The sequence below is a fragment of the Elephas maximus genome, chromosome X (genome assembly GCF_024166365.1).
Source record: "Elephas maximus indicus isolate mEleMax1 chromosome X, mEleMax1 primary haplotype, whole genome shotgun sequence".
Taxonomy (NCBI): domain Eukaryota; kingdom Metazoa; phylum Chordata; class Mammalia; order Proboscidea; family Elephantidae; genus Elephas; species Elephas maximus.
The window spans coordinates 90,292,320-90,308,354 of record NC_064846.1 but is presented as its reverse complement, the minus strand read 5'-3'; the positions used below and the strand labels follow the sequence as shown (position 1 = coordinate 90,308,354).

Here is a 16,035-nt window from a genome sequence, read left to right as displayed (position 1 = left end):
CAGAAGGAGGAAAATGCAAAACAGAACTTCAAATTCTTAAGAGACTTCAGACTTCCTGGAGCCATGAAGGCTGGATGAATCCCTGAAACTATTGCCCTGGGATAATCTCTGAACCTTAAACCAAAAACATTTCTTGAAGTATTCTTAAAACCAAATAACGGTTTAGCTTAACTAGTAAAGGCTGTCTGACTTGAGCATTAAGCTCTTTTAAGAACTATCTATATTGGATAAAGCTGACTACAACTTGGAACATTACATAGGAACATTAGGGGGCAGTGAATTTATATTGATGGATGAGGAACAACTCAGAAAAGGAGGATGAGAATGGTTGCACAACTTGAAGAACGTAATCAATGGCACTAAATGGTACGTGATGAAAAACTGCTGAATTGGTGTTATGCTTTATTGTGTATATTCTCAAAAACAGCAAAAAAATAAATTAAAAAATAGATTTTAAAAAGGCAAACATGGAATTACTACATGACCCAGCAAGTCTACTCCTAGGTATATGCCTAAAATATTTGCCAGCAAGGGCTCAAAGAGATATGTGTATCCCAATGTTCACTGTAGCATTATTCACAATAGTCAAAAGATAGAAACAACCCAAGTGTCCATCATCAAATGAATGGATAAACAAAAAGTGGTATATACATACACTGGAATATTACACAACCATAATGAGAAATAAAGTTGTGATACATGCTATTAAGATGGATGAAGCTTGAAAACATTACGCTAAGTGCAAATAAGCCAGATACAAAAGGACTATCACATTTTTAAGCAAACAACATGCACCTTCTATGTCTGTTTGCCAACCGCACCCTTCCTCCGTGAGGTATTTTCATGAGTGCCACTATATAATTTTTTTCACATGTTGCTGTAAAAACATTAGCACAGCACACTTACAAAAATACCTCAAGGGGGGAGGGTGTGGTTGGCAAACAAATGCAAAGAGTGTGTGTTATCTGTCTAAAAATACAGTACTACTGTATGATCCCATTTATACGAAATATCTAGAATAGGTAAGGAAACCCTGGTGGTGTAGCAGTTAAGAGCTATGGCTGCTAACTAAAAGGTCAGCAGCTCAAATCTACCAGGTGCTCTTTGGAAACTGTATGGGGCAGTTCTGCTCTGTCCTATAGGGTGGCTATGAGTCAAAATCGACTAGACAGCAACAGGTTTTAGAAAAGGTAAATGCATAGAAAGAAAAGTTTATCAGCAGTTGCCAGAGACTAGGGAGTGGAGGGAATGGGGAGTTGCTTAAGGGGTAATGAGTTTCTGTCAGGGGTGATGAAAACTTTTGAAAATGAACAGTGGTAATAGTTTCACAATACGGTGAATGTAATTAATGTCATTGAACTGTACATTTCTAAATGGCTACAACAGCAAATTCATTATATATATTTCACCACAAAAATTTTTTAATTAAAATAAAACTCTGTAAATATATAGGATTCCAAGGTTCTTTCCTTTGCCCTCCATTTGTTCAACATTATAGCTCCCCTTGACAATCTCAACTACTTTTGTGGTCTTATACATATACCACAACAACTTCAAAAACCTCAATGTCATCCGGGTTAGTTTGACTTTTCCCTTCATATCCAGTCAGTTAATTCAGTCTCTTATATGACTCAGGTCTCCCTTCTCCAAACACCACTCTTGATATCAACTATAGCAATATCATCCTAAATAGATTCAATGTCTTCAGTCTCACTGAACAAAAAGCAACTAATTTGATCATATTACATCCTTGATTAAAATCTTTGAATAGAAAAAAGGGGGTTGTGCCAAGCCTGTGATTTTTGGATGCTAGTAATATCCTATTTCTTGATCTGAATACCATATGCCTTCATTAAGCTGGCCATTTATATGTGCAATTCTCTGTGTGCGTACTACAGTAAAAAACAAAATTTTTTAAATGGTGTTAGTCCTCTGTGAATTTATACTAAAACCACTGAAATGTACAGTATAAATGGGTGAATTCTATGATATGTGAATTATCTCTTAATAAAGCAGTTATTTTAAAAACAAAACACAAGCAACTTTCAATTTTTCTCCAGCTCATAGAACCTATTGTACTTGTCCAGTGGCAAAGAAGTGTTAATCTCACCTCCAGGGAGTAGGTAGCAGTCTTCAGAATCTGCCCCTAACAAGTGAAACATTTCTTTACATTTTTTGTTAGCCAAAATTCTCAGGTAAATTTTGCATTTAATTGTTCAATAAACAAGTGATTACTTAATATAAAAATACCCCTTCCAAAATATCAAGTAAAATTGACACACCAAAAGAGATGTATCATGTTTACACTACAGTTTCATGTTATCTCTGGACTGGCTGCAAAGCATTCCAGTTTAAGAAACACAGGTTTACAAGGTGCTCGAGTATCTGGTCTCTGTCTTATAGGCCCAGCCTCATCTCCTATTATTCCTTTCCCTTCTTTCTTTGATAGTCCAGCTACACCATTAGTAATTGTATCCCTTCCACCATGTGCCAAGCAGTTTGCACAGGCTTTTTAAAAAAATTTCTCAGCCTATGTTATAAATCTTCACAGCACATCTAGCTGCTCCCATTTCCTGCTTAGTATGCTGAGTGAAATTCTTTTTCTTCAAGATGCTTTGTAAAGTCTTCTCTGGGGATAACCCTCACTGTGCCCCAAGAAGCAAAACAAACATTCCTTTGTGTCATATTACACTATACCTCCATTATATAAAATGTCCCTCATGATGCTGTAACTTTTTATAAAAATGTCAATAATTCTTACTAAACAGTGACTTCCAAACCTGGCTATATATCAGAATCACTGATATGCTTTAAAACGTACCTGTATGTAGGCCCCGTAAGCAGAGATTATGATGTAATGGGCTTGGGATGAAACCCAGTCAAAAGTGTATTTTAAAACTCCTCAAATGATTCCCATGTGTAGCTAAACTGAAAACAACCATCCTGACAATGATCTTAATAATTTCTGTATCCTCAATGATTACCATGATGCTGGAAACATTTAGATACTCAATGCAAAAGGATTCAGATTTTTTAACGTAATGAAATTTAGTCTGAGTACATGAAAGAAAAGTTTTGCACATAAGCTTGCACAAATCTACCCACATCAACCGCATCTTCTACACTTCCCTAAGAAGCTACTATTTCTTCTTGCAGTGCTATGCAATCTTCTTTTTTCTATATAACCTTTATTGTATTAAGTCATTTTTATTTATCTTTATAATCTAAATGTGTACAAACTATTAAAGGTTAAAATATTCTTTGTGTCACCTCAAATTTCACTCTCATAAACTGCCTAACGACAATGTTGTCAGTGTACTGATAGTCACATCATATAGTCGACTGTTTCAGTGGATATACTAAAATTTCATTACTATAACTTGTTTATAAAAGCAGTATGTCCCTTACACTCAGAATTAAAATGTCTTACCCTTCCTCCTATTTCTGCCTTTGGCTTCTTTATGCTCTTTAGGCTTCATCTTTTCTTCTCCAGATTCCCCATCACTCACAGTCAGTTTATGCCTCAAAAGCCTATGTCTGTATCTTGGCTTCTTAGATTCTTCAGAATCTGAATCTGAGTCAGTATTGAGTTGACTTTTTGCTTCTATATGGAGAAAATAAGTCAATTTAACATTCTTAAGTCTTTTTTTTTCCTTTAAAATGCTGTGCAAACTTTTGTTGTTGACAATTATGGTGATGTGTCAGAAAGATTAGAGCTGTGCACATAACCTGGTGGCACTGGTGATACAGGTAACCCCATAAATCAGACTTGATATATCATTATTATTAAATATTGATTAAACGCCACCAGTACAAACTCGTAAAATCTTTTATATGATTTATATAAAATACTTTGCTTTAAAAAAATCATGTTTATTGGCAGTAACTGGTAAAATTACAGTAACTTCCACAATTATTAAAAATACTCAGGAAAATGGTAGTAACGTTTTAAACATTTTAATGAATTTTAAGTGGGTGTGGTGTATTAAGAGACTTCTTGGTCAGATATTCTTCAAAGACTTAACTGGGCAAGGAATCAAATAATGATATCCTCTTTGGGGAGCTTACCCTCATCTCCTGGATTTTCTTCATTTTGTTTTCCAGTTCTTTTTTTCTCTTCTTCTGGTTCATCATCTGAAGACCCATCCTCATCAGAGGAAAGATTGGCTTTAATTTCTTCTAAAAGCATCTTCTTGGCAATTCTTGAGAGTAAAAAGACAATAAAAAACTATATATTTGGTGGTGAAGTAAAATAAATAAAAACAAAAAGAATTCTCTATATCAAAATAGGAATAAATGCGCCAATATATTTTAACTTGTAAAGAAAAGACTACCCAAACCATGTTTCAACTTAAGCTACAAATAAAAACTTCTGATTATCCTCCAATTCTATAAAATTCTGCGATATACTGAAAAATCTCAGGAACATAGCCTACGGACAACTTTTGCCAACTACGATTTGATGCTAGATAATCTTCCAATCCTAGACTTGCTGGGCTGCCATAATCCAATAATTACAATGTCAGACAGACCCGCAACAGTAAAGCAACTTATTCAGACAAATGGCATTCTAAGACAAAACTCCACATGAGAGAATTTATTCAACAGCAAAACATATTCTTAGAAACTCAGTGTGTAATAAACTACTATACTATGAAACAGTATACCTCAAACTGGATGAAGATTTTTTGGTCTTTAAATTTCAATTTATTTCATATATTCCGTTAACCAGACAAAAGCATACAGTAAATATTAAGTATTAAAACAATCAGGAATCATAATATTATTATGATTAATAATAATATTCATGTTAGAACAGAGAAGGGAAATGCTATTATTACACACATGGTAAAAGAATACATATTACCATAAATGAGTTTTCACTTCCCTAAATGTATGTCGTACAATAGCCTCACTCACAACGAAACTTCTCAAGATGCTACTCAAAGGCCAATTTGCTAGTGGAAAAATCAACTGCTAAAAGTATGAGAAAACACTACGTTTAATGATACCACCATATGTTAAAATATAATACAGTAGATTCTCATTATTCATAGATCCCATATTTGCAAATTCACCTATTTGCTAAAAAGTATTTGTAACCCCCCCCAAATCAAAACTCGCAGCACTTTCACGGTCATTTGCACAGAGAGGCAAAAACTTTGAGTTGCCCAATGCGCACATTCCCAGTTGTGGTCAACCAAGGCTATGTTCTGCCTTCTTGTTTACATAAACAATTATCCTTTTCATGGTCTATTTGGTGCCAAGTTTTTCACATCGTCATGCTTTTTGTTCACAATTTCACTGCTTCAAATGACCCTCGAGCATAGTGCTAAAGTACTGTCTAGTGTTCCTAAGCACAAGAAAGCTGTGAGGTAATACCTTATGGAAGAAATACATGCATTAGATAAGCTTCGTTCAGGCATGAGCGACAGTGCTGCTGGCCATGAGTTGAGTGTTAATCAATCAATAATATATATTAACTAAGGTGTGTTTAAATAGAAACACATATCAAACAAGACTATGTATTGATCATTGATGAAAATGTGACCAGAGGCTCACAGGAACCAAACTCAGTATTTCCTCTAGGTGCCATGGTTGAGTATTTGATAATTCAGTGTTTACTGCAACTTTATAGACCATAACTATCACGAATAATGAGAACCAACTGTATATCCTTAGAAAATTTCCATGTTTGCACTAAAGGAATAGATTTGAAAATACAAGATAAAAACAATCATGCAGCTTTTATGAAAGACAAAGTGTTTTGACAAGTCTGTGTGTTCTTCTGATATTAAGTTCATAAATCACAGCTACATAGAGAAATATTTTATAAAAAGGTCCAAAACGGAGATGGCATGATTCTGATAGTTTGCCATGAACTAAGTGCTATGGGACAAACATCCACTCTGCAATCAAATTTGATTCTCCAGTTCAGTCAAAAACTTGAAGCTGGAATTATGGTATCTGTTATTTCTGGATTTGAAACTCCTCTTTATATTCGTTACCAAACAGTGACATTTCAGTCAAGAATGCATTCAATGATTATTGTAGTTAGGTGCCATTAAGTTCATTTTTGACTCATAGTGACCCTTGTGACAGAGCAGAACTGCCCCATAGGGTTTTCTAGGCTGTAATCTTTACAGGAGAAGATTATCAAGTCTTTCTCCCATGGAGCCACTTGGTAGATTCCAACCACCAACCTTTCAGTAGCAGGTGAGCACTTGACCGTTGTGCCACCGGGGAGATTGTTAATGCATCTTCAATTTTTGTTTGACAAGCAGATTGTTCAAAAATATCATCTCATTGCTATTTATATTCAAGCATGTACAGCAAAGGCACCTAAACAGACTGAAGCAAAATAGGTGATAACTTCTGAAAATGTTTACTATCTGCCTTCTATAGCTTTCTCCCTCAAACAGACTAGAAATATTTAAACACAGTGTCACCAATTGCTAAACGAAGACCTCAGATCAAAAGATAAGTTTGCTTTGCTGAGGGTTGCTGCTCTGGTTTGTATTTCAAAAAAATGAAGACTAGATCACTTGGATTTAAGTCTTAATGGAGTTGAGCTATAAAGCTTTGCTCCTATAATTTTGGTCAGTGGTTTGCTGACTTGCATTGCACAGTAAACTTTTAAAAAAGAGGGACTAATATAGTTGCCAACTTTTCATTGTGCCAAGATAATTAAACCCAATTACCATTTACTCTTATCATTTTATAAAGTAAAATACATTTTAACACTCCCTCCCTCAAAATTAGGGAACAACTGCAGAATAAAGGGTAATCCTTTAAATTTAATAAAAATATGTTTCTGGGAAAATTCTCTAAAACACACTACTTTACCATTTCCCATGGACCAGGAAAAATTGTCTTGAACCAATTTGGGGAAAACATTGTTTTGGAATAAATATAAGTTTAAAATACGTGAAGCACCAGATGCTACATTAGAAACAGAAAACCATAATTTACTTGCAGTTACAAGGAGATCTTGTATCACTATTTGAATGGTACAATAAATAACCAACAAAAATACAATTCCTAATCTAGTTACTCTAAAGGTTAGTTTAATAACCTGATTTCGATTTCTATTTTCAAATTTTAAAAAATCTCAAAATTCCTTATTAGCTGTAAAAATTTGGTTGCTAATTACAATTTTTCTTCTTTCAAAACCCTGGACTCCTAGGAATAAGTCTGCTAAATGGGAGGTCAAAATATGTAAAACTATCTACTTCATACCCAAGTTCTATATTACCAGGAGAAACTAAAAAATATGAGATAAGATATAATTCTATATCAACTAATACATCATATATCATGGAAAAATGAAATGAGATCCACATAAAAAAAAATTACAACTTATCAACAACCTTCAATAAGACCATAATATTTGAAACAGTCACAGTCACTTTCGAAGCACAAAAATTACGAACTTCAGAGAAGGGTCATTTTTCTCCAAATCATAAGTTACACACAAGAGTGATGGAGATAGCCCAAGCTTTACCTGGCTGTTTTAGATTTGCACTATAACACCTTTTGACCAAAGTAAAACCTAATTTATAAAAATGTAAATGAAGCCCTAAAAAGAGTAAGTAAATAAAATTAAATCATTTTGCATAAATTATGACTGACGGTTGAAGTCCAATATGTCAAAGACCCACTATATGATAAATCCAGCCCATAACATAACCTACATCTCAAAGTTACAACTTAACTTGAAGGACCTAAGTGCTAAGGCTGACCTTCAACCTGAGTAGTCAACAAACATGTTGAGGTAAGATGTGTCCCATCTACAAAGCCTGCTGTGAGATGCTTTAAGGGAAACTCCACTACCTTAACTCTGGAGTCACGGGCCACAGAGACTTCAAGGACATCATCACTTGAGAACCAGCTGAGGCTGGCAAAGCATCATTTTGGAGGCCTCGGCTGTACCCATGCTGGTGTGCATGTGATGGATGTATAGTCATGGTCCCTAGTTGATTCTGTTTGCTCTGAAGTTTCCTTTCTTGAGGCTTTCCAGGACGTTTCTGGGAAAATCATCCAGGCAACAAGGCACTGTCCCTGTAATCTCAATGCTCAATATTACATCTTAAGGCAGGTGTAGCATCCAAAGCAGTCATGATTCTATCAGAAGCATTAAAGGCACAGGCTGTGCCACTCTTGGGGCAGAAAACCTGGACAGAGCCGGAAGAAATGGAGCCACTCCTCCATTTTCCTGAAAGGGAGGGAAGGGAGAAGGGGAGAAAGCAAAACAACACGGGAGGGAGGGTAAAAACCCACAAACAAACAACTGGCACTGGTGCATGAGAGAATAAAATAATAGGACCCCAAAACCCATACAAGCTAAATCTTCTAAATCATATAACAAACACCTTATTGCAACTTCATCTACTAAAAGAAAGCAAAAATAAAATAATAAGTAATGAGCTCAACAATGCAGAGACCAACAAGCAATCAGGAAAAAAATGAAAAGCCAAGAAAGCCTATCAAGAAATGAGTAATGCCTCTCGTTTAAGCACTCAAATAGGAAAGGAAAGTACGCCACTTCTTGCCAGTGGATAAATCAGTAAGTTAAAATGTTGAGTTTCCAAAGAAGGAGTAATCAAGAGAAGGATCTCTTGCTTTAGAGAAAGTCATAACAAAAGCAACACAAAATGTTAGAGCTAGAAGAAAAGACCTTAGAGTCCAACCCTGTTGTTTTATAGATGTGGAAACGAGCTCAGAAAGGGAAAGTAACTAGGCCAAAGAAACAAAGCTAGTTAGTGGCAAAGCCAACAGTAAAACCTAAGATCCTGAATCTCAATCTGCTACTACTTTTATTATACGGGCACTATATACTCCCTGCTCATTAACTGCTTCTGTGCTAATGAGTGCTTGGGCAAATATATTATAGTCACACTTCTAAAGATACATCTATTTCACTTATTTCAAAATATATATATTTAATAATAAAAGAATTCAAGCTTTGATTTTTAAAGATTAATGAAAATATTTCTAAACATCTTTAGTCCAGTATGATTCATCTCTAAAATTCACTAACAGATCATCTCAGACAGATCCTACAATCTACCCATCTTTTAAACAGGCTCTATAAACAGATTTGAAGTAAAGTACAAAATAAAAATTGTATTTGAGGATCAAAATACTGTGCATCCATACACTAAGATGACAAATGTTTTAAAATATTTGTTTTTAGATACTTTGTACACAACACCACAAAAGAATACTCAGTTTAAACAGAAAATTCTGAATAAGACTATAGGTTTAAATGCAAGCTGTTTAGAAAAACAAAACAATTGTCTAAATATATGTAGTATTAAAATATCACTGTATTTTAAAGGTTGATATGTAAAACAATTCCAAGAACTACAGTCAAGGAATGTAAAATATTTTCTGTAGGAACAGGGTGGTGAACACATATCCTTACAGTAGGGCAGTGCAAATCTAATGGAAACATATACAAATAAAAAGAACTATCAAATTTATGGTCTACTATATTATTCCATACCCTGTAGAAAGTCTGAAACTGTACTTTTTTTCTTAAAGCTACATCTGGCCAATTTAAAGTAAATGATAAAATTGCTATTATTCATTACAAGGACTAGGATATTTATTACTACCAATTCAACAAATAATATTAAAAACCCACTATGCTCCAGGTTAAAACTTACAAAACCAACAACAATCTACTGTTCAATGAAGCAGTAAGTTCAAAATTGGCAATACTGTTATGCATTACAACTCAATGTGTTTTTCACTTACAAAAAAGCAGTTTAGATTAAAAAGTATATCCAATTTTCCAGTGTACCAAAATTCAAATGGCATTTTAATGGTCACTGGATTTTTATTCTCACAATGAAAAACTTACATTTCATGAATCCAATTGTTTACTGCATCACTACTATAAAAAGCAATGTGAGGTTTTGTTTTATAGCAGTCATGTACTCATGCACTTAAAGGTAAGAATTAAAAAATAAAACATCTCATAGAATTACTATGAAATTCTTTACCTTCAAAATATATATTAATATATCTTTAACTCTTAGGTTCAAAATTACTATTTTGACATGAAACTTTCTTTTAAAAAATGACCAAAGCATAATGATCTCTACCAAAAAGTGTTGAAATTCATGAGATATTTATGAGATTTTAAATAATCAAAAAGCTAAACAATGATTTGAATTTAATGAAAAACAGCACTGTTTCTTTTTGGTGAGGGTACTATGAAAATTATTATTAAATGACTTTTTAAAAAATCTTAGGAGCAGAAAAGTAAAAACTGTATGAAATTAAGAAACCAGTTATTGGCAATTTATAGATAAGTTCTCATATTTAAATAAGCCCAAATAACAAAAATGTGTACTCTCTAATTTTATACAAAAGCCTATGTCAGGTTTAGAGGAAATTTTAACAAGAAAAATATTAAACACTGATATAATTTTAGGGAATTTGGTCATATAAGAACCAGTTTAATATTTTTTATATTTGCGAAGTGAAAACAGAATTGACTCAAGTCTCAATTTTGTTTTGAAATTTCAAAATTAAAACAAAGGAGGCATATAGTATGTCAGAAAAAAAATGAATCACTTTTGCAAACACTAAATCCAAACTCTTTTTTTTTTTCTTTTCTTTTTGGAGACCTATTTATCATTTTCTAAAGTCCAATATCACCAAGGAACAAAGAACAAGAAAGGAAGGCCGGATACTGTAATGGTTATATGTTACGCAGTGAGGAAAAAGGGACACTACACTAACAGTATTTCTTTCCTTGCTGGGAACTCTAGTACAGAAAAAAGAGGGCTGGCAGCAATTGTAACCAGTTTAAATACCTACAAATAGATCCTATCTACTGGTTGGACACCTGAATTATACTTAAATGACATGTGATACTTACCTGAACTACATAAACAAAGCAAATTGAAAAAAAAAATTTTAATTGCTAGACATTTAAAATCCTTACTCACACAGAAAAACAAGTAAAACATTTAATTTAAAATGCTACATTTGTTTTTCAAGTACAATCAAAGAGAATCAAAGGAACTTTGCCAATCAAACAGGACCATTATGAAATTTTTTTTTTTACTTGGAGGAAAAAAACCAACAAAATTGAAAGAAAAATTATTCCAGATTTAGCAAAGTTATATAAAGAGTAGGCACAGACATGATGGACATTTGGAAACGTGTCTAAAATGGAAGCCAAACGAAAAGTCATGTTTAAGGAACTTGAGATATACTCATGCCATTAATCTTTGCTGAAAGCATGGAAACAATCATTAAATATCATCATTAGCATAAACAATCCAGGAATCATCAATCTCTTCCCAAAATATGCTGCAGTAAGTCTTCAACAGAATTCCCACACAAGCTTGTAGTGGAAAAAAAAAACTCACTTGCATATTTTCTAGATTAAAAGGCAGAAGTTTACCAAATGATAGAACAACACTTGGAAATGTATAAGCCTATGATCTAGTCCACTATAATTAAGTAGAACTTCCATTAACAACAGGGAATTCCTTTAAACAATCTCCACATCAAATTTTGCACCTATGAAAAATAATTATTCAGCCCAACCCAAAGAGAAAAGAGAGAAAACCTATGGAGTATTGTTACACCAAATTAAGCATTCTTCAATGATAAAGTAAATATATTCACATGTGTGGCATGGTAGGGTATACCAAAAAAAAAAAACAAAACAAACCCGGTGCCATCGAGTCAATTCCGACTCATAGCGACCCTATAGGACAGAGTAGAACTGCCCCATAGTTTCCAAGGAACGCCTCGCGGATTCAAACTGCTGACCCTTTGGTTAACAGCCGTAGCACTTAACCACTACATCACCAGGGTTTCCATGGTACAGGGTATATATATATATATATATATATCAAAATCTCAACTAAGCCAAACTTGAAAAAAAAAATGATTAGAGAAATTCAGCAATTTCCTTTTTCACTCAAAAGCTGAATTTTAAATACTTTTCACATCCTGCAAAAATACAAATAATGACCATACTGAAAATAATTATTTTTGTGGGGCAAATGGCCACTTCGGTGATACGTTACTACATAATGTCTAAAGATAAGCCTGGTTTAATGATCTTCAACACTAAAACTATTAAACTTGAACACACTACTACCCTATCACTGAGGCCAACTCACAGGGCAGGTATTAAAATATATGGCATTATTAGAAAATGTTTGGTCAAAATATTCCTATTGAAAACATTAAGGAATGATAATGTATTTTCAATGACAGCCTAGCTGTAGAATTGTAACCATGATTAATAATTGTATGAATGGATTTGTTTTCAACAAAAGAACCAGCTTAAAGCTCAGTAACAGGTATTCAAAAGGCAAATGAAACATTAACCTAAAGGTACATTCAAAAAACTGACTTTAAAATTGCATGTAAAATTTAAATAACTTGACAAGCTATTTGGTATTAATGTTTTCCATTTCAACGAGCACATAAAGTCTAAGCTATAAAATTTAAATTCTCAGTTACACAAAATTCAAATACAAGGTTAGTCTACTTCTTATATTTTTTCTTAAAAACCCTACCAGAAAAATGATAAAAATTAACTGTTGATAAAACTATACTATTTTGTCCTTGTTCATCAAATGAATACAATTAAATAGAAATTAACTTATAGGTTAGACTATACTGTCTCACAAGAGCATACATTTACTTTCAAACATATACTGAAATAACAGAAACTTATTTACTCATATCTATTAAAATATTCGTGACATAACCAAGTTTTTTAAATTATTTCAAAAGCTATCATACCTTTAAAATAGAAAAAGTAAATAGTGAAATCTGTTAAAAAAAAGTTCACACAAATATACATATATGCATATACATGTGCATGTGTATATGTATATGTGTGTGTGTATATGTGTTTGGAAACATAAAATATTTACTTTCTTAATTTCAGGACTATCAAAACTTCTTTGGCTACAAACCAGCCTACATATCTTTATTCTAATAAATTCTTCAACTCTCATGAAAAAACCCATTATAATTAAAATTAAATGCTTGAACGAGAAAATGTTTTACAGAAATTTATTGTATCCAAATAGTTAAGTATTTTCATTAATACACTATTTTCCTCTTCATAAACATCAACACTGAAAATATATTACAATACTACTAAAAAAGGGAAAGCGTATGAAAATTATACACAATTACACAATTGTGTACAAATTTATACACAATTACAATACACTGTCTACTATAATACATCCCACTCAAAAATGTGAAACTGGTAAAAATAATTCCAAGACTTAAGCATGACCTGCAAACTTTTTAAAAGTTATTTAGTGCACATTCAAATATTGTTCAAATGCACTGTCTATACTAAAATAGTGCAAGAAGGTATTTGTATCCCCAACATAATTAGATAACCCATGGGTATTAGATACTTCTTTGGTATAGTGGATATCAAACAAGTTATTAACTGTATATAATATAAAAGAACATTGAACTATAAAGAAAAGTATCAAAGTATAAGAATAAAGAAAGTCACACAAGATAAAATTCAATTCTTGTTAAAAGTACTCAATAGGGTTGTATTTTTTTAATCACAGATACAAGATGGAAAAAAGGATAATTTCCAATAAAATATTTGCCAGTTACAGAGAAATATGATCAGGTAACTTAAAAGATGAAAATGGTATTTATATCTTGACAAGCTCTATCCAAGTAAAAAATTATGCCTTAACAACACTCTCATTTGGAGCCAAATATGAAATTAAGGTTCGTTACTCAAAGTTAAATTAAGATATAGAATGTTTTAAACATTATTAGGCTTTTAATAACATTTAAGGCCTCATAATTTACAGGAAAATGGATAGTAGCATAAATAATAGAAATTAAAGCATTTTAAGAGAAATAAAACTTTAAATGCTTTCCTAATCTGGTTGTGATTCTGTACTATGAAATCTCTGATGAATAAATTGTATGCCTTTACTATTGTTTTCTGGACCTCACTCCTTTCCCATATAATAATGGTATAAATTTTTAATTACAAAATAAGTAGGTAAGCACCTGAGCCTTTGTGTTCATGATGAAGCTCTATTCAAAAGTGCAAAATAAAACTATTCATTCACTTTTATAAAAATGTTCCCCTTTAATTAGCAGAATGCTGCTCTTTGAAAGAAAAAAACCTTTCATCAGCAGCAAAATGGAAAGCAGAGTTAGAGCAAAAGCCCCCACAGCATTTCCTAACTCAAAAAAATTTCTTACAAATTTATGACACAAAAGTTACATGGATATTTTCAAGTTTAATTGATGTTAGAGTTTACTGTTAGGAAAAATGGATGTCTAATCTAATGCAACTTAATAAAATCATCTCAAGTCTATCATAGATTTTTGGTGCTAGAATTAATCAGAGATTATTTCATCCAATCCTTTCATTTTAGAGATTAAAAAAAAAAAAAAAACCTTTGATAAAGAGTAGTTGAGTCACTTGCTCCCGATCAGACAGACAGTTGTTAGGGAAGTTAGTACTAGAAGTCAGGTATCCCTACTCCCATTATTCCAAACTTCCATCCACTATACTGCATGGTATTTTTGTTAATGATTATGAGCGTGGGATGTGCTACAGTGCAAGAAGGGGTTAAAAGAGATGCAGAAACATTAAGGTTATATTATTTAATATCTTCGTTTTCTTTATTCTTTACTGCTGTGATATGGATATGTCTTTGTAGTTTCTTTCTTCTCTCAGTCCTCCCTTAGTTAAGTAAATCTGTATAGGCTACACTGTTTATATTTAAAACTACTGTTTAAGTCTTATTAAAGTTAATGCTACCATACTGTTTACTTATATTTTATTTGAAAACGGTTAAAATCTCAGTCTAGACATCTTGTGAACTGATACCTATTTTTCAAAGTGATTTCTTAATCTTAAATATCTGAGCAATCCCTTTTACTCATTCTTAACAGATTTTAATAAATAGGACCACCATATTGGATGGCAAATGAAAAACAATCAGATATAGAACAGAAAGATGTCTGTTGTCACCAATTTATTGATATGATTCATTTTTAATCAATAAAATAACCTGTCAAAATTAAAATATTCTCAAATTGTCACAGCTTACATGGACACATAAAATTGACAGTGCGGTATTTATAACACACCCTATGCTAGGTGTGTTAATACTTATAAATATTTACTTTCTCTTAAGGTTTCTGAGTTTTAGCCCATTTTCTGGCCTTTTTTCAAACTTGCAGGAAGAATGTGAGTGAGTCTTTCTAAGGCAGGCACTCCTGGTTTTTACAACCTGCTTGCTGTTCCATAGCCGCTGTTTGCGCCCACGCCTAGAGTGTGTTATAATCTTTTTAAAGTCCTTACAGATGGAATCATACCTATTCTCAGGATCATTGTCATCGTCGTCGTCATCCACTGTGAGGGGTACTGATTTAGATAAGGCTTCATCTCCTTGAGGGGGAAAAAAAAAGTGTACTTAAAATTAAAGTATCTTATGTAAGTAAAACCATGTACAATAAAACTGAAAGCCAGAATTTTTAATACAAACTGGCAGGTTCTAAACTCTACTCTGCGATCAAAAACATGAGTAAAAAAAATTGACATGGAAAGCACAGTGGGGAATTTATGAAGTGTCAGCAGTAAAATGGTATACAGTTGGATCTTTTGTATTTCAAAGTTCCTTCCCAGAGCATGAGTTTTTAAAGTCCACCCTTCTCAGTAACAATTCTGTATCAATTAGCAGAAGTTTCTAACTGAAATAAGCCTCATACTGGTCCATTTTAGGTTTAAGGTTAACAGATGTCTAATTTATCCTGTATCATCAAGGAATAGCAAAGGAGCTATTAATATTCTGGTAGTGCCATGTAATTTAAAATATATTTGGATCTTCATGGTATTCATGACTAGGATTTTTGGAGTCCCTGGGTGGTACAAGCAGTTAATGTGCTCAATTGCTAACCAAAAGGTTGGTGGTTCGAGTCCACTCAAAGGTGCCTCAAAGAAAGGCCTGGCGATCTACTTCTGAAAAATTAGCCAATGAAAAC

The 16,035-nt window shown here is 32.9% G+C and overlaps 1 protein-coding gene across 7 annotated transcripts in view; it reads right to left on the bottom strand.

The window, feature by feature from the left end:
* Positions 1-16,035, bottom strand: part of ATRX (ATRX chromatin remodeler) — a 409,611-nt gene that overhangs the window by 248,449 nt on the left and 145,127 nt on the right. For all 7 annotated transcript variants that reach the window (XR_007515994.1, XM_049873284.1, XM_049873283.1 and 4 more), the window contains 3 exons: positions 15,370-15,442; positions 4,069-4,202; positions 3,431-3,604 (listed from right to left, as the gene is read on the bottom strand). Coding sequence is in view for 6 of the 7 variants with exons in the window: in XM_049873284.1 (XP_049729241.1) it covers positions 3,431-3,604; positions 4,069-4,202; positions 15,370-15,442 (381 nt within the window). In the remaining variant the exon portion in view is untranslated. The remainder of the gene's footprint in view (positions 1-3,430; positions 3,605-4,068; positions 4,203-15,369; positions 15,443-16,035) is intronic.